Below are 20,241 nucleotides of genomic sequence, written 5' to 3' on the forward strand. Positions count from 1 at the left end.
CGTGTGGTCCTGCATGGCCTGAGGCGTCCTCCTCCCCTTCTCTGTGAGTATTTATGGCTCATAATCTGTCTGGTGCTAGGTGCTCAGCCACCTACTATTTACGGTGGAGGATTCGTCCCGCGTCAATGGGGGTGCATAGGAGTTGATCAGAATACCCGTATTGGCATCACAACAGTGAACAAGATATACTCAGGCCTTGCCCTTAGGTGGCTTACCATCTTGTGGGAAAGATACTTACTTGTGTTTTGTATTTGCTGCTCCAAATACTGGTGTAGAGTACTATGGGAGCCTGTGGTGGGACGAACAAATCTAGAGCGGAGTGTGTGTGTGTGTGTCTGTCTGTCTGGAGCAGAGAAGTCTGGGGTGAGAGTGAGTTACCCAGGCAGAGGGATTAGAATAGTGAGAAGGGGGGATGTTTAAGTTCAGTGTGGCTGAAGCTGAGTTTGAAGAACTGAGAATAGAGAGGGGAAAGTTCAAAAGAATTGCTTGCAACAGAAGCTGGAGAGGGACCCAGAGGCCAGGTCAAGGCAAGCCTTCTCAGCAGAGTGAAGAAGTTCAGGATTTCATGAGCAAGCCCTGGCTTGCTGCCTTCAGCAGGAATACATGGATGGACGTTTGCTTTTGGAAAGACCTCTGTGGATTCAGTGTGGAGGACGGGAGGGCACTGGGATAGGGAACTGAAGAAAATCAGGGAGGCTGTGGCAGTGGTCTAAGCAGAGTGGCAGAACTTTACGGGAGGGACTGTCTGTGAGGTCATGGACCGTAGAGGCAGAGAAATCCGTGGCCTCTGAGTGTGACTTTACATTCAAGGGTTTTTGTTTTGACCTTCCTCATAAGGGGCAGGGAAAGGAAAGTTACCTGCTCACATAGGACAAGGGTTCAATTGCTCATGGTACAAGTTTTGTATTAGAACTCTCTGCATCTGCAAGTAAAAGAAAAATACAATTCCAGTGGCTTACACAAACTGGGCCTGTGTTTTCTTCCAGAGAAAGGTGGTTGGTTCAAAGAAATCAGAGCAGATACTGCTTTTGGAGTTGCCTTCATTGTCTCAAAGTGGCTGCTACAGCTGTATCCATTCTGCATTCAAGGCAGGAGAAAGGGTAAGTGGGAAAGGCTGTGCCGGCTTTATGTGACTTTATGTATCCTCATAGCAGGAAAGAAAAATATTTTACGAATGACCTTTCCCAAAAGACTTTTGCTTATTCCTCACGGACGCTGGCTGCCGCTAGCTGCATGGGAAGTTGGGATGGCAAGTATCAGTTTTCAGGATTCTCTAGAAGGGGGCAGAAAGCGAGAAGGGTGCTGGGAATGGCGATTCAGCAGCCCATCAATGGTGTTTGCCACAAGTGCATTACAAGCCCGGGTTATATTGGAGGGCAAAGGGGAAGCTGTGGAGGCAAGCACGTAGCAGAGGTCAGTCACAGTCGTGAATTTTATGAAAGGTTTGCTGGGAAACTACATTTTAGAAAATATATATGGTGACTACGATTCCCCTGACAGCACGACCGAGTGATTTGCAATGGACTTGCATTTCATGGCCCTGGTTCCAAGTACTGTCACTCACTTTCATGTCAGACACTTGAGTTGTTTCAGAATCACCAGGCTGGCCCACTATAAAATTACATACACGTGCACACGCAGACCCTTTAGGAGCCCCCAGCGTGTGGTGAGAAGCGTGCTTGCTCTTCTGATGGCTGTGGCATCAGCACTATGGATTTGTTTGGGCAAATGTGCTTCTTTGTAAGACTGGAACTCCAGGAAGATTAAAACTACCCTTTGCCCCAGATCTCTTGCCGTAAGCCTGGAGTCTAAATTCCTTGAAAGCAGTTTTGTGCCCATGGTATCATGATTCTCATGGCAATCCTGCAAAGCAGGCTTTGCTCAACATTTTAGAAGAGGAAACTGACCCAAAGAAATGAAATGATTTGCTTGTGACCATCTAGTAGTGTGTAGGGGTCAGCAGCCTGCTCCAAAGGAAGACTTCCTGGGTACAAATCCAAGCTCTTTCTAATGCTGGGTGATTCAAAAGACTTTCAGGGTAGCAGCAAAGCAAGGTCACTGAGAAATGAAGGGAGACCAGCATTGATGAACTTAATTATAATTCTAGTTTAGGGAAATCTGGAAAAAAAAGCTGTTCTGTCTGTCTATGTGCTAACAAAGCACCCTGAAACTTAGTCACATAAACCACCAATTATCAATATTTTATTATGTTCATGTATTCTGTGGTTCAAGAACTCAGATCACAGTGGGAATGGTCTGTCTGCTCCATGATGTCTGGGTCTCAGCTGGGAAGAGTTAATGTCTGTGGGTTACTCCATAACTGGGGACTGAAGACTTTCAACTTACGTGTCTGGCTCCTGGGCAGGGGTGACTCCAAGGCTGGGCTCAGATAGGACTACTGACTTAAGAAGCTATATACAGCCTCTCCAGGTGGCTTGGGCTTCCTTTTTTTTTAATTTACTTTTTATTGTATATTAGAGTATAGTAATGTTGTGTTAGTTTCAGGTGTACAGCAAAGTGATTGTTATACATATACATATATCTATTCTTTTTCATATTCTTTTCCCATATAGGTTATTACAGATTATTGAGTAGAGTTCCCTATGCTATACAGTAGGGGTCCTTGTTGATTATCTATTTTATATAGAGTAGTATGTATTTGTTAATCACAAACTCCTAATTTATCCCTCCCCCCACATTTCCCCTTTGTAACTATTAGTTTGTTTTTGAAGTCTGTGACTCTGTTTCTGTTTTGTAAATTAGTTCATTTGTCTCACTTTTTTAGATTCCACAGATAAGTGATATCATATGATTTGCGTTTCTCTGAATTACTTCACTTAGCGTGATCATCCCTGGGTCCACTCGTGTTGTCGCAAATGGCATTATTTCATTCTTTTTTATGGCTGAGTAATATTCCATTGCATATATGTACCACATCTTCTTTATCGATTCCTCTGTCGATGGACATTTAGGTTGCTTCCATGTCTTGGCTACTGTAAATAGTGCTGCAGTGAACACTGGGGTGCATGTATCTTTTCAAAGTATGTTTTTCTCCAGATATGTGCCCAGGAGTGGGACTGCTGGATCATGTGGTAGTTCTATCAATATTTTTAGTTTTTTAAGGAACCTCCATAATGTTTGTACCAGGTTACACTCCCACCAACAGTGTAGGAGGGTTCCCTTTTCTCCACACCCTCTCCAGCATTTACTGTTTGTAGACTTCTTGATAATGGCCGTTCTGACTGGTGTGAGGTGATACCTCATTATAGTTTTGATTTGCATTTCTCTAATAATTAGCAATGTTGAGCATCTTTTCATGTGCTTTTTGGCCACCTTCATGTCTTCTTTGGAGAAATGTCTATTTAGAGCTTCTGCCCATTTTTTGATTGGGTTGTTTGTTTTTTTGGTATTGAGCTGCATGAGCTGTTTGTATATTTTGGAGATTAATCCCTTGTCGGTTGCTTCATTTGCAAATATTTTCTCCCATTCTGTGGGTTGCATTTTCGTTTTGTTTATGATTTCCTTTGTTTTGCCAAAGCTTTTAAGTTTCATTAGGTCCCATTTGTTTATTTTTGTTTTTATTTTTATCACTCTAGGAGGTGGATCCAAAAAGATATTGCTGCAATTTATGTTAAAGAGAGTTCTGCCTACATTTTCCTCTAGGAGTTTTTATGGTATCTGGTCTTACGTTTAGGTCTTTAATCCATTTGGAGTTTATTGTTGTGTTAGGTGTTAGAGAATGTTCTAATTTCATTCTTTTACATGTAGCTGTCCAGTTTTCCCAGCACCACTTATTGAAGAGACTGTTTTTTCTCCATTGTATATTCTTGCCTAGTTTGTCATAGATTAATTGACCATAGGTGCGTGAGTTTACTTCTGGGCTTTCTATCTGGTTCCATTGATCTAGATTTCTGTTTTTGTGCCAGTACCTTACTGGTGTGATTACTGTAGCTTTATAATACAGTCTGAAGTCAGGGAGCCTGATTCCTCCAGCTCCATTTTTCTTTCTCAGGATTGCTTTGGCTCTTTGGGGTCTTTTGTGTTTCCATACAGATTAAAAATTTTTTTGTTCTAGTTCCGTGAAAAATGCCATTGGTAATTTAATGGGGATTGCACTGAATCTGTAGATTGCCTTGGGTAGAATAGTCATTTTCACAATATTGATTCTTCCAATCCAAGAATACAGTATATCTTTCCATCTGTTTGTGTCATCTTAAATTTCTTTCATCAGTGTCTTATAGTTTTTAGAGTACAGGTCTTTTGCCTCCTTATGTAGGTTTATTCCTAGGTATTTTATTTTTTTGATGCGATGGTAAATGGGATTGTTTCATTAATATCTCTTTATTATCTCTTGTTGTTAGCGTATAGAAATGCAAAAGATTTCTGTGTATTAATTTTGTATCCTGCAACCTTACCAAATTCACTGATTAGCTCTAGTAGTTTCCCGGTAACGTCTTTAGGTTTTTCTATGTATAGTATTGTGTCATCTGCAAACAGTGACAGTTTTACTTTTTTTCCAATTAGTATACGTTTTATTTCTTTTTCTTCTCTGATGGCAGTGGGTAGAACTTCCAAAACTGTGTTGACTAAAAGTGGACATCCCTGTCTTGTTCCTGATCTTAGAGGAAACGCTTTCAGCTTTTCACTGTTGAGTATGATGTTAGCTGTGGGTTTGTCATATATGGCCTTTATCATGTTGAGGTAGGTTCCCTCTATGCCCACTTTCTGGAGAGTTTTTTTTATCATAAGTGGGTGTTGCATTTTGTCAAAACCTGTTTCTGCCTCTACTGAGATGATCATATGGTTTTTATTCTTCAATTTGTTAATGTGTATCACACTGATTGATTTGCAGATACTGAAAAATCTTTGCATTGCTGGGATGAATCCCACTTGATCATGGTGTATGATCATTTTAATGTACTGTTGGATTTGGTTTGCTAGTATTTTGTTGAGGATTTTTGCGTCAAAGTTTATCAGCAATATTGGCCTATAATTTTTTTTGTGGTAACGTCTTGTTTTGGTATCAGGGTGATGGTGGCCACATAGAATGAGTTTGGGAGTGTTCCTTCCTCTGCAGTTTTTTGGAATAGTTTCAGAAGGATAGGTGTTAACTCTTCTCTAAATATTTAATAGAATTCACCTGTGAAGCCATCTGGTCCTGGACTTTTGTTTGTTGAGAGTTTTTCAATCACAGTTTCAATTTCAGTACTTGTGATTGGTCTGTTCATATTTTCAGTTTCTTCCTGGTTCAGTCTTGAAAGATTGTACCTTTCTAATAATTTGTCCATTTCTTCTAGGTTGTCCATTTTATTGGCATATAGTTGCTTGTAGTAAACTCTCTTGATCCTTTGTATTTCTGTGGTTTCAGTTGTAATGTCTCCTTTTTCATTTCTAATTTTATTGATTTGATCCATTTCCTTTTTTTCTTGTTGAGGCTAGCTAATGGTTTATCAATTTTGTTTATCTTTTTAGAAAACCAGCTTTTAGTTTCATTGATCCTTTTTATTGTTTTCTTCATCTCTATTTATTTCTGCTCTGATCTTTAGGATTTCTTTCCTTCTACTCACTTCAGGTTTTTTTTGTTCTTCTTTCTCTAATTGCTTTAGGTGTAAGGTTAACTTGTTTATTTGAGGCTTTTCTTGTTTCCTGAGGTAAGATTTTATTGCTAAAAACTTCCCTCTTAGAACTGCTTTTGCCATGTCCCATAGGTTTTTGTATCATCATGTTCTCATTTTCATTTGTCTCTAGGTATTTTTTTATTTTCTCAGTGATCCATTGGTTGCTTAGAACATATTGTTTAGCCTCCATGTGTTTGTGTTTTTTATGGTTTTTTTCTTATAGTTGATTTCTAATCTTAGCATTGTGGTCAGAGAGGATGCTTGATATGATTTCAATTTTCTTAAATTTACTGAGGCTTTCTTTGTGGCCCAGCATGTGATCTATCCTGGAGAATGTTCCAAGTGCACTTGAGAAGAGTGTGTATTCTGATGCTTAAGTTCATCTGGTCTAATGTGCCAGTTAAGGCCTGTGTTTCCTTATTGATCTTCTGTCTGGATGATCTGTCCATTGATGAAAGTGGAGTGTTAAAGTCCCCCACTATTAATGTGTTACTGTCAATTTCTCCTTTTATGGATGTTAGTATTTGCCTTATGTATTGAGGTGCTCCTATGTTGGGTGCATATATATTTACAATTGCTATATCTTCTTGGATTTATCCCTTGTTCATTATGTAGTGTCCTTCCTTGTCTCTTGTAACAGTCTTTGTTTTAAAGTCTCTTTTGTCTGATATGAGTATTGCTACTCCAGCTTTTTTTAAATTTCCATTTGCATGGAATACCTTTTTCCGTCCCCTCATTTTCAGTATGTATGTGTCCTTAGATCTGAAGTAGGTCTCTTGTAGACAGCATATATATGGGTCTTGTTTTTGTATCCATTCAGCCAGTCTATGTCTTTCGGTTGGGGCATTTAATCCATTTACATTTAAGGTAATTATTGATGTGTATGTTCTTACTGCCAACTTTTTAATTGATTTGGATTTGTTTTTGTAGGTCTTTTTTCTTCCCTTAGTCTTTTGTTCTCTTCTGATTTGATGACTATCTTTAGTGTTGTGTTTTGGATTGCTTTTTTTTGTGTGTATGTGTATCTATTATAGATTTTTGTTTTGTGGTTACCATGAGGTTTTGGTATATATATGTACAAGATTGTTTTAAGTTGCTGGTCTCTTAATTTCAAATGCATTTCCAGTATCCTGCATTTGTCCTCCCCTCTTCTCATGATTGCTGGTTTTGATATCATATTTGTGTGTGGATGATTTCCTACCTTTATGTTTGCCTTTCCCGTTGAGCTTTCCCATTTGCAATTTTCTTGTTCTTAGTTGTGGCCTTTTCTTTTCCGTCTTGAGAAGTTCCTTTAGCATTTGTTGTAAAGCTGGTTTGGTGGTGCTGAATTCTCTTAGCCTTTGCTTGTCTGTAAAGCTTTTGATTTCTTTGTCAGATCTGAATGAGAACCTTGCTGGGTAGCATATTCTTGGTGGCAGATTTTTCCCTTTCATCACTTTAAATGTATCATGCCACTCCCCTATGGCTTACAGAGTTTCTGCTGAAAAGTCAGCTGCTAACCTTATGGGGATTCCCTTGTATGTTATTTGTTGCTTTTCCCTTGTTACTTTCTATATTTTCTCTTTGTCTCTAAGTTTTGTCATTTTGATTAATATGTGTCTCAGTGTGTTCCTCCTTGGATTTATACTGTATGGGACTCTTTGCGCTTCCTGGACTTGAGTTAGTGTTTCCTCTCCCACGTTAGGGAAGTTTGGCTATTATCTCTTCAAATATTTTCTCAAGCCCTTTCTCTTCTCCTTCTGAGACCCCTATAATGCGAATGTTGGTGCATTTAATGTTGTCTCAGAAGTCTCTTAGACTGTCCTCATTTCTTTTCATTCTTCTTTCTTTATTCCATTCCACAGCAGTGATTTCCATCAATCTGTCATCCAGCTCACTTATTTGTTCTGCTGCCTCATTTATTCTGCTATTGATTCCTTCTAGTATATTTTTCATTTCAGTTATTTTATTGTCCATCTGTTTTTTTGTTCTTTAAAGCTTATAGTTCTTTATTAAACATTTCTTGTATCTTCTTCATCTGTGCCTCCATTCTTTTTCTGAGATCCTGGATCATCTTTACTATCATTACTCTTAAATTTTCCCCCCAACAGATTGCTTATGTTCGTTTCTCTTATTGTTCTTCTGGGGTTTTATCTGTTCCTTTGCCTGGAACTTATTTCTCTGCTGTCTCATTTTGTCTAACTTTCTGTTTTTGTGATCTCCATTCCTCAGGCTGCAGGATTGTAATTCTTGGTTCTGGTGTCTATGCCCTGGTGGGCAAGGATGGTCCAGGTGCTAGTGCAGGCTTCCTGGTGGGAGGGACTGGTGCCCACCCACTGGTGTTTGGAGCTAGGTCTTGTCCCTCTGGTGGGCAGGGTCATGTCAAGGGGTGTGTTTATAGGTGGCTCTTGGCTCAGGATGACTTTAGGCAGCCTGTCTGCTGATGGGTGGGGCTGTGTTCCCACCTTGTTGGTTGTTTGGCCTGAGGCGTCCCGGCACTGGCGCCTGCAGGCTATTGGGTGGGGCCCAGTGTCCGTGCCAAAATGGCAACTTTCGGGAGAGCTCATGCCAAAGATTATTCCCTGGGGCATCCACTGCCAGTGTCCTTGCCCCCACAGTGAGCCACAGCTGACTCCCACCTCCCCAGGAGACCCTCCAAGACCTGCAGGTAGGTCTGGCCTAGGCTCTTATGGAGTCACTGCTTTGCCTTGGGTCCCAGTGCATATGAAAACTTGTGTGCTCCCTGCAAGAGTAGACTCTCTGTTTCCCCCATTCCCATGGAGCTCCTGCACTCAAGCCCTCCTGGCCTTCAAAGCCGAATGCTCTGGGGGCCCATCCTCCCGATGCCAGACCCCGAGTCTGGAGAGCCTGATGTGGGGCTCAGAATTCTCCCTCCTGTGGGAGAACCTCTGCAATATAATTATTTTTCAGTTTGTGGTTCGCCCACTAGGTAGGTATGGGATTTGATTATATCGTGAAGGTGCCCTCCTACCATGTTGTTGCAGCTTCTTCTTTGTCTTTAGGTGTAGAATATCTTTTCTGGTAGGTTTGAGTCTTTTTTTGTTGATGGTTGTTCAGCAGTTAGTTGTGATTTTGGTGTCTTTGTGAGAGGAGGTGAGCTGAAGTCCTTCTCCTCTGCCATCTTGTCTCTTGTCCCTGGGTTCAGTCATGTATTCAGTCCAGATGGTCTCAACAACACCTTGCTCTCTCAAGGCTGTGTCCTTGGGACAGCTCCCACTGAGGGAACAGTGGGCAGAAGGACATTCTAAGTCAGGGGAGCATGTGAGGTGCTTCTGAGTGTGTGGGACCCGCCTGCAGGTCAACTGGCAGTCACATCCTCTCCATGACCTCTTACGAGTTGCCAGGCTGCAGCCCCAAGGATTCCATGGCAGGAGCCTGGCTTGGGCTTCCTTGCAACATGGGCCTTAGGGTAATTGGACTTTTTACATAGTGGCTTAGATTTCTACATGATTGTGTTCCAGTGAACAAGACAAAATCCGAGTGGCCCTTTGGAAGTCGCATAGTGTCACTTTCATTGTACTGTATTGGTTGAAGTAGTCTCAAATCCATCTAGATTCAAGAGGAGGGGATTCCTCCTGATGAGAATTGTATCAGAGTATTTGCAGCTGTGTTTTAAAACCAGTGCAGAAGCCGGTCTATATTAGTTACCTTTATTTTGAATTGATATTGAGGATGAGAAATGCATTATACTTTTCAGAGCTTTTTATTTCTAAATGTATTTATCTGGCCCTAATACTATCACTTACTAACTGTGTGACCATGGAATCCTACCTAATGTCTCTGAATCCCATTATCCATATCTTTAAAATGGAGATAATACTTATACCTACCTCATTGGGCTTCTGTGAGAAGGAAATGTGACAATGTCTGCAAAGTGCTTAGCAAGAACATATTCCACATTTATTCAACACATACATTTAGCATTTATGTGCCAAGCTCTGTTCTAAGTGTTTCACAAAGATTACCTCATTTAATCCTCATTTACCTCTACAACATAGTGTTTTTATCCCTATTTCAAGGATGAGGAAATGGAATGGTCACAAAGCACGTATGTGAAGACCAAGACTTGAACAGAGCAACCTGGTTCTGGGGTCCATACTCTCAACCCCTCTGATGTGCTGCCTTTCAGTAGATAGTACAGATGCGAATTTAGGCATGCATATATCATTTCTTGAGCACCCACAAGTAATAGTATGAGCCCAGGATTTTGGTTTGTACAAAGAATCTGTTCATCTAGAACAGGGGTCTGCAAATGATGACCGTGGTCCAAATCTGGACAGTACTATTCAAAGTGTGTTACTCATGGCTGCTTTCATGCTATCACAGCAGAATGGAAGAGGTGTGACAGAGACTGTATGGCTTGCAAAGCTGAAAATATTTATTATCTGTCCCTTTGTTGAACAAAGTTTGCCAAGCCTTATTCTAGACCTTACCTGAAACAATGCTTTATCCCAAATTTCTTGGAATTTCAAACATGTTGAACCTTGTCCTCATCCTTGTTAATTCCTTACTTAACAAGTAGCTATAATAATATATGGCAGCCATTGTTCTAGAGCTACTTGGTGAATAAGAGAGGCATGGTCCTTGCCCTCAGGGAGTTTGTGTTCTGCTGGAGGGAAATTAAAAAAAAACAAAACACCAAAAATCAGCAAGCAAAACCAAATGATTGTAGATTATAATGACTGCAATGAAAGAAAGAAATAGGATAACAGGTAACTGAGGTTAGAGAGAGGATTTCTTATAAATAGAAGCCATTGTGGGTGAGAACTCTATTACTGCAGCTAAAAGCATCCCAATAAGGAGGTACGTGGAGAGGAGAAAGTATGAAATTGTCATCTCTGAGAGTGGAACAGAAAGTTTTTTAGGAAGTGTGGGAGGATGGATGCTCAGTGTGGAATGCCCACCTCAGGATGTGAATTGAAAGTGAATGGTCAGCCTTACTGTATGATTTTTCCCTTCTGCAATCTGAAGCAACTTGGATGCAGACATGGAGAAAGCAGGGAGTGAGTTCAACAAAAGTTGAGGTTTTGGAGGATAGCAATAAGTGGAAATAAGGGGAGAGATGAATGGGCAAATTTAGCCTGGAGACAGGCTTTGTTTGGCTAGCCCATTGTATTAAAACTAAGCATTCAAATGACTCAATGGAACACAATTTGGTTCACCATGTCCCTACACATTCTTGCTATGTTCTGTCTTGCCTGTTTCACTTGTTTATGTTTTCTGCCTGACCCCGTAAACTTCTGAGATTGCAAACACTGAATTATAGTAATAGATGACAGGCTCTTACCTGCATGAGGAGAGAATGGAAGGACAGAAAACTAAAGGATTATGAGAGAATGGTAGGATTAATGAATTGGAGACTGAACTTTTGACAAGATCAGATGAGAGCTAAGGAATTATTAAGAATTTAACAGTCTCTTAAGAATGGAATATTAAAAATCATGATTCTGAAGGTAGTAGACTGATGTTTACAAGGTAAAGAGTGTGACACTGGGAGAGGGTAGCTGAGGTAGGGAGAAGCAAAATGTTACATGCATATACAAACATATACATGAAACACATGCATAGAACGTTCATATATACACATACATAAATTCATACACACAGGCTGGAAATGCTTTTAAGAGGTTACCTGGCATTCAAATTTAAGAAAATATCTCCACATAATGAGGATGTACTCTTTTATGGGTTTTCTAGACACATGGTGAAAGGAGTCATTAGGAAACAGCCCAAATGCAATCAGCCAAAGGCAAGCCTAGGCTAGAACATGAGAAATCCATTTTTTGACAAAACAACTTTTCTTTCTTCTACAGAAAATCCAGGGTAAATGAATTATTAAAAACATACCTTGGGCTTCCAGAGACCCCAAAACAATGACTGCTGCCTAGGCTGGTGTCTCCCCATATATCTATATACAGGTTTCCCCCACTAACTGAAAGTAGAGCCATGCTATAAAACTTTTCATAAACCAAACTGGTATAAAGCGAAATAGCAATTACCTTAGGACACCTCTTGCTAACTGACACACTAAATAAATGGAGCTGAAGCACAGATGCTGACAGACACAGTTCAGAGCTATGGGGGCTTGACACTGAGATGTGGAGTGTTGTTCCTGGAAGAGCTTGGCGGTGCCACTCTCACTACTTGGGGTGAGGGATGTCTCTATAAGGGCCCGCTGCAAAACAAATGCTGATGCTCTTTGTGTTTTTCACCTTTTCCATAAAAGCAAAAATCTTCGGATTTCTTTCAGTTTGAAATTGGTACTAATGTAGGTCTTTCCTAAACATGAAGTGACGTAAAGCAAACTTTTGAAAAGTGGGAGATACCTCTATATCTCAGCACTGGTGTCTCCAGGCTATTGGGTGGAGCCAGGTCTTGGTGCCAATGAGCTAGAGGGAGGATTCCAAGATGTCACCCAAGTGCTGGCTTCCTCCAGGTGGTAGAACCAACTTCCAATTATGACTGATGCCAGTGTCTACATCCCCAGGGTAAGCCTCAGCGGCCACCCCCATGCCCCCCACCTCTCAGGGAGACTCTCCACGTTCAGCAGGTAGGTCTGGTCTAGGCTCCTATAGAATCACTGCTTTTACCCTGGGTCCTGGTGCCTGTGAGATTTTGTGTGTGCCCTTTAAGAGTGAAGTCTCTCTTTCCCCCAGGCCTGTGGGACTCCTGAAATTAATCCCTGCTGGCCTTCAAAGCCAAATGCTCTAAGGGCTCATCTTCCTGTGCAGGACCCCCAGGCTGAGGGAGACCAACATGGGGCTCAGAGCTCTCACTCCTAAGTACAGGGAGAACCTCTGCACTGTAATTATTCGTTGTGGGTCACCCACCTGGAGGTATGGGACTTGATTTGATTATACCGTGAGTCCCCCCGTCCATCTCATTGCAGTTTCTTCTTTATGGCTTTAGTTGTAGAAGATCTTTTCTGGTAGGTTTCAGTCTTTTTCATCGATGGTTGTTCTGCAGATAGTTGTGGTTTTGGTGTGCCCATGAGAGGAGATGAGCTCAGGGTCTTTCTATGCCATCTTGGTTCTGCACTTCAGCAAACTTCCTTTTATTGTGTAAAGTAACACATTTTTAAAATTCTGGGGACCAGCATGTAAAGATATTTGTAGGGACATTATTCCGCTTACCACAATAACACAGATATAAAATTTTAAAGTAAGTTGACACTTTTAAACTTTAAAGTAAATTTTCAAGGCAAGTAACTGAGCTGACTTCATGATTCTTGAAACCTTTAACCACTTGCTGGGCATAAACCTGTCAAGACTGGATTATGAGGATTTAATTGGTGAAAGCTGGGCTATGCGTCCTAAGTAGGAAAAGAGAGGAAGTATCTGCTCCATTACTTAATATCTTACGGGAAACCACCTGGGGAGTAGATGTATGTACCCTGGAGTTTGACCACTGTTAGATCCATGTCTGAGGAATCTCAAAGAAAGGACTGTGGCTGCTGCCCTAAGCATCAGGGTCAAGGGAAAGTAAAGGTCTGCATTTGAAAATAACCCTGCACCCAACAACGCGTGGCATCGTGTGTTTCCTATGGGCCCACGGAAGGCCATCAGAGGAAAGAGTGTGAACCTGGGGCCATTTAAGAATTCTACCATTGAGTATCACCTAGGGTGGTGATAGGATTCCAACAGAGAGGAGCCTGGGAAGAGGAGTTCTCCAACAAAATAAGGCTGGACAAAGGCCTGGAGGAACAGGTGTATTCTCACATCACAGGATTACAGTCAGAGGAACAGAAAACACCTATAAGAGAAATATCATCACTTAAAACTCCACTCTACCTGCCCCGTGAAGGGAAAGGAATTCTTCTTTAGAAGAAGTTACTACCAGCTTGCCTCTCTACATTTTTGTTATATATTTATAAAATAAATAAATTGATGGAATTGGACATGAACATGTAAAAAGGTGCCCGATATCATTATTCATCACAGGAATGCAAAATAAAACCACTATATACTGTATATATACTACTATATACCCTTGAGAATGGCTAAAATTAAAACAACTGATAATATCAGGTGTTGGAAAGGATGTAGAACAAGTGGGATTTCTTATGTCTGGGGATTCCCTGAAGGTCTGTGACTGAGAATTGGGCTGTACTTGCACAAGACAAGATTATTTGTAAGTTCCCAAAGAGCAGGTTCTACAGTGATGAGAATAAAATATTTGGTAAATTATTTGGAAATATTTTCTAAAGTAAAGGATCCATATACACTATAAGCCAATAACTTTACTCTCTGATATGAACCCAATAGAAATGAGAGCTTATATATGTCAAAAGTAATGCACAAGAATAATCATAGAAGCTACAATTAAACACCCCCACCTGGAAGCAACTGTTGTGTCCATCAAGAATGGAATAGTAAATAATGTGTGCCCTTTAAGAGTGAAGGAATAATACACACATTGGGGAAAAAAAACACAAACTACTGATACACAGGCCAACACGGATGAATCTAAAGACATCATAAAGTGAATAATACTAGACACAAAAGCGTACCTAAAATGTTATTTCATTTACATGAAGATTTAAAATTGATCTGTAGAGATAGAAAATCAGAATAATGGTTACCTCTAGGGGACTAGTGACTGGGAAGTAGCATAAACAAGTCTTCCAGGACCTAGAAATAGTCTATTATCTTGATTTAAATGGTTGTTACATACTCATTACACATATGTATTAATTCATTTAATTGTAAACTTAAGATTTTTGAATTTTTTATGTTATACGTCAGTTCAAAAGAATACTAGTTAAACAAAAATACAGGACTATCTAACCAAAAACTGAGAGAAAATAATACATAAAATAGAAACAGACCCATCGTGACTTGGCTGACAAAGGCCTTAAAAGCAATGTGATTAGTTTATTCAAGACAATAGAGATAAAGATGGCCAAAATAAAAGATGGAAAATGTCACTAGAGTAGCAGAATCTATTAAAAAGATCAAATAAAATTTCTAGAATAAAAAAAAATACTATATCTGGATCTAGCTTTTAGCTATGATAAACTGGTACTGAACTAGCCTTCCCACTATTAATTAAAAAAAAAAAAAAAAAACCCACAAAAGTTTATAAAGCATCAGACAACAGGAAGCATGAGACTGATCCCTGAAGAAGAGAAACGGAAGAAGTAGGCCACACTTAAGAGTGATTGTCTTAGATCTCTGCCTGAGGGCAATTTTTAAATCGTGGTGCAGTAAGCTAAGGTCCAAGCCGTGTTCAGCCATCTTGCTGAACTGAGGAGGTGGAGATAAGAGTTTGGGGCAGCTGAAGAGACTGGAGTCTGTGAGTAGGACATGAGACAGGAGGAAGTTGTGCAGAGATGAGACCCCAGAAGCAGGCATGGCAATCCCCTAGAAGTCTGTGACTAAGTGTTGGGCTATATTTGCACAGAACAAAATACGCTGAGGATTTCCAAAAAGCAAGTTCATCAGAGATGAGAGTAGAACAGAGAAACTAGAGGTCACACAATGCTAGGGCACAAGACAAGTTCAGCTGTTCTCATTAACTCCTTACTGACATCTCAGGCATCCGACTGAGATACCAAAAAGGCCAAACCTTAAGAATAGGGACCTACTCTAGAAAGCCTACTCTAGAGATCCTCCCTAATAAAGTCTAAAGCCAAGACCTGACAAAATCTATGGAGAGGGCAGAGTTTGGAAGATGAGTCCTTCCAAGTAAAAAAAATTTTAATTAAGAAAGAGTTTAAGATTTTCATAGGTCTGCCCTAAGAAAGTACAAAACCAAGCCTACACAAATTCAATTGTTTCAGATTATAAAACAGGGGAAAATGTCCTGCTCACTCTCTTAGGTTAGTATAATTTAGATAATATAATCAGATGAGAATAGATCAAGACAATAAAATTGCAGATTAGTTTTATCTATCAACATAGATGCAAGAATCCTATATATAATATTACTAATTGTATTATATACAGAAGTCAAACATTTATATTAAATACAGTAGAATGAGTATATATTTATAAGATTAATATATGTGATGTATATGGTTTAGCTGCTTATTTATGAGAGCTATGCAAGAATAGTCCATTATGAAGAAAACCCTATGCATTCTACTATATTACCATTGAATATATTAAGTATCTAAACATTATATTTAGGTGTTGAATATATAATAGATACTTTCATATATTTATTAAGTGAAATCAATACATATATTAAGAAATTTATATCTATGTTAAAACAAGCAAGGATAATTTCATATCGGGAAATCTCTCTATGTAAGTCGTGAGATAAAAAGAGTAAAGAAAAGGGTATGTGGTCATTTTAATAAACACAAAAGGAATTTAATAAAATTTAACATTCATTGTGGATATTAAAAGAAGGCAAAGATCTTACCAAAATGCAAAATGAATAAATCTTTCCCTTATATGATAAAATATTATTTCTCAAAAACCTACTGAAAACAGTGTACTTAGTGGTGTAACTTTAAAGTTAGAAGCAAATTTAGGATTCCTGCTATTGATGCTTCTCTTTAATATTTTATTGGAGCTCCTAACCAACACAGTAAGAGAAGAAAAAGAAACAAAGGGTATAAATATTGGAAAGAAAGGGAGCAAACTCCTTTCTTTGAGAATTTTTCTTCTACAGTAAAATTTTCTTTCTATAGTAAAAAATTCAAGAGACTCTACAAAGTGTTAGAAATAAAATTTTTAAGTAGACGATCAACATAAAAATTAGTAATATTTCTATATGCTGGCAGTGACCAATTCAAAAATACAATTTAAGAACTGTAATTCCCAACAGCAGCAAAGCTTTTAGAACATCGTGGATAAAAGAAATAAATTTTATTGATGGACATGAAAAATACCTAAATAAATGGAGAGATACACTGTGTTTAATCATGCAAAGTTTCAATCTTCACAATTTTAAAATTTTCTCTAAATTTATGAATAGATTACATGCAATTTCAATCAAAATGTGTGAGGGAAAATAACTTCCATTAATGCTGGAAAGCGGAGGGCAGATAAAATGATCAAGAATGCTTGCTGTGAACCTGCGTTTAAGTGCCAAGACAGACCACTGCCAACAAATACCTCCTCGGATGGAAGCCTTGGGTTTTCATGGCATGTGATAACATCTTCAAGTATAGAGGAATGGTAGTGCAACAAGAATTTAGTACTATTTAGATTCGTCAGCACCCACAATTGCACACTCCCTCAGAGCCATTGGATTAGTGGTTTTGGTCTCAGTGTTTATGCCTAACAAAAGCAAGCAAACAGTCATTAATGTGTAAGAAGTATGAATCTAAACTTCATAAACAGGAACAAGTTCTTTTTTTAAAAAAATCAAATAAAAAATGATCCTTTCACAACACCAAAATGTTGTAAACCAGAAAATCTTTCTTCGCCTCTTGCTGTAAACTTTTCTATTCTCTCAACTCAGTGTTTTTTTTCATTCAGCACCCTCCACATAGGAAATGAACATACATTTCTGTCATTGACCTGAAGTGATTCAGACTCATTTAAGAGAACCAGGAGCTAATTAGAGGTGATGACCAATGAATGACATCTCCAAAAACTGATTTGCAAACCATGACCTCTGCCTGTGGTTCTGTATCTAATCTCTGATGGATAAAACAGAGGTAAACCCATTTTTGGCAAGACTTATTATTGTACAGATTTGGAGGAAATTATGGTCCCTGACACTAAACTGCTATGAAACATATCAGCTGTGTATATAACACTAGTGCAATAAAGTTCCAACCTTCAGGAAGAAATCAGATGTGGGAGGGATTTTGACTTGAAATTCCTAACCCCATCTATTGAAAATCCACCTTATCAGCAATTATTATTTGAGTATAGATAGGGTGCAAATTGCTACATGAGGTGCCTGGGGTACATTTGATGACCGAAAGAAGACAGGGGAAAAATGTGATATGCATTCATGCAACCTCCCTCAGCTGTCTTCCAGGGTTATTAAGTACCCAGCACTGTAAACTTCTACTTGTTTCTTTAAAAATTGTTAAAGCTGAAATGCCAGCATGTCAACAGCAGAGTAATATCCAAATCATACCTTATTCCTTCCAAGAGGCTGGAAAAGACAACGTACATCCCCCAACGAGGACAAGACTAATCATGGAGCTAGTGCCAAGCCTGTGGAGATTTCCCCGGGGAGCTCATCACTTTATCACATGTCACAGCTTTGTTCAGTTTCAACATTGCTCTCCGGAGCAGATTCCCTTTCTTCCACAGGCTCCAAAGGGGAAAGAGTTTCCTATAAAATCTACCTAGGACAGGGCTGGCCAGGTTCAGGGATCCGTGGTAGCAGCACACTAACAAAACAGAGAGCTACAGAGGCCATTCCTCCACTGAGAATAGTGATTTGACTCATACTAGCATCTGGACCAGAAATTGGTAATTCACGGTCACTACTTGATTTGGGAATTTATGCAAAATAATACTGGCTGCCAGCAGCTCACGTGTCATTCCTCCTTACACTTTCAGTCTTCTTCCTCCCTTCATATGCCCAGCTGTGACAGGCCTTGGGAACATGAGCATGCTTGCATGCATGTTTGCACACACACACGGACACACATTTAGACAGGAGGTTATCGATACAGTTGGCTGCTCTGCTTCTGTAATCCCTGCTTACCTAGATCACGATGCATAACTCAAAGTCATAGAAAGCTGCGAGATTTTGCATTACTGCCTTTCTCCTACACGTAGCTTGTTCAAGAAGGGTTAACCCTGTCGCTTCCCCACCAACTGTAAGACAAAATATCCTCCCAGCTTTGATCATTTTGAACCAGTCCTGAAAGTCTAGAGAAATGCATTGATTTATCCATTCAGGATAGTTTCAGTTAAACCTCATGACGGTAGAGAACAGCAAGGAGCGCCAGGACGCAACCTGTTGAGAAATCACAGCCGCACGTTGGTTGACTTGGCGTCACCAGAAACCAAGAGCTTCCACTAGTAACTGAGATCTCAGGCAGATAGAGTGATGGAGAATGGACCCCATAGAGAACACAGCATTGGCCACAGGGTCAAAGATTCCTGGGGTTCTTTGGGGTTCCTCAGGGGGTAGGTGGAACTCTTCCCAGCTCTAAAACTCAAAGGTTGTGACTCAGAGTTGGCTCTGTCTTGCTAGCCAGAGGGGGGGGGAAATGTTCACTGAAGTGGCATTGAATTGACCTGGCCAGAGATTAAAATGTTCTTTCTCTCCTTTATTCTCCCAAGTTACACTGCACTCTCTCAGGCCACGCTTCTGAGAGAGCAAAGACGGACAACAAAGTGCTGTCAGATATCCTGCTGACAATGTATAGAAATGAAGAGATTGTCAGCAAAGGCTTCTGTGAAGGTTGCAGGGCCGGGCGAGGGCAAATGTTTTCTGAAGTACAGTCGTCACTCTGTGTTAATAACTGCATCTGACCTTTCCCTGACAAAGGCTCTTTGCTGGGTTCCACACTGAGCGGCCAGAATGATTTAAAATTTAAGCCCTGACAATAGGGGACACGCTGCACCTTGTTTTCTCCAAAACTTTTGCCTGTCATGGAAGTTCTGCGGAAAGCAAGAGAGAAGGGTGAAAAATCACCCCAGGGCCACTCCGTGGAATAAGCTCTGCTGGTAACTAAAAAGGCTCATGCTTGCAACTACAGTTCAAGTACTTTTTAAAAAATCAACCAAGGCACCATTTCTTCTTTTGCCTCAGGGATAAGTGACTAAAAATAACTAATAAATATTTGTGAATCCCTTTCCTCCACTAAACCTGGCTTAACCTCCCACTAGAGGCTCCCTCTCCATTAAAACTGGTCTTTTTATTCAACCCCAACTCTTAAATTGACGTCTTGGTCCAATTCTTGTTTCATATTCCGCCTACCAGCCTTCCCGTAGCCTTGTGTGCTTTGATAGCCCGCTATTCCCAGAGCTATTGGCGCTAATTATGAGCTCTCTTTGGAGATTTATGGTATATTATCCTCAGCTGTTATTTAGCCAGAATCTTCTCTTTTGCATCTGCATGAACCTATCTAGCTTGCCTTGTCTCTAGAAGCAATAAAAATTCAATAGCTAAGTATTGATTTAAAATGGGAACCTAGGAGTCAAAGACTCTGTGTTAGGTCTGAGGGAAAAGAAGTGAAGGGTCAGCTGTGAGCTTTACCCTCAATGTACTTCCGGTCCAGTGGTGCAGAGGCAGCTGGGGTAGAAGCTGATGGAAGAGGCCACTCAAGGCTGAGGAGATAGCTTTCAGATTGAGGTCAGTGGGAGGTAAGACTCAAGATCAAGAGAGTCCTGAGGCTGAAATTCCTTCAGTTTACATATGCCCAAACTGGGGCCCAACAGGTGAAATGATTTGCTACTGGCAAGAATCAGCACAGCCAAGATGGTATAATACTAGTAGGAACTAACAGTAACGATTGCACACACTTTATGAGCTCTTGTCCTGTGCTAAGAGCTTTACATGCAGTCACTCTTGTCATCCTCACCACAATTCAAGAGGTTGGTCCTATTGTTTTTCTCCAGGTTTACCAAGGCTGAAATTGAGACATTAAGTGACTTTTCCAAGGTCACAGTGTTAGCGGGTGAGCCAGACTGAGACCCCAGGGCTCTGCCACTGTAGTCTGTGCAACTCTGTCCCTCTATTCTTGCTCTCACTT

General features: G+C 40.1%; 1 protein-coding gene across 2 annotated transcripts in view; it reads left to right on the top strand.

The window, feature by feature from the left end:
* Window positions 1-20,241, top strand: part of LOC309643208 (uncharacterized protein) — a 100,623-nt gene that overhangs the window by 22,299 nt on the left and 58,083 nt on the right. For both annotated transcript variants that reach the window (XR_014253618.1, XM_082425791.1), the window contains exon 2: window positions 987-1,100. Coding sequence is in view for 1 of the 2 variants with exons in the window: in XM_082425791.1 (XP_082281917.1) it covers window positions 987-1,100 (114 nt within the window). In the remaining variant the exon portion in view is untranslated. The remainder of the gene's footprint in view (window positions 1-986; window positions 1,101-20,241) is intronic.

This window comes from Balaenoptera physalus (assembly GCF_965194825.1).
Source record: "Balaenoptera physalus genome assembly, chromosome: 14".
NCBI lineage: Eukaryota > Metazoa > Chordata > Mammalia > Artiodactyla > Balaenopteridae > Balaenoptera > Balaenoptera physalus.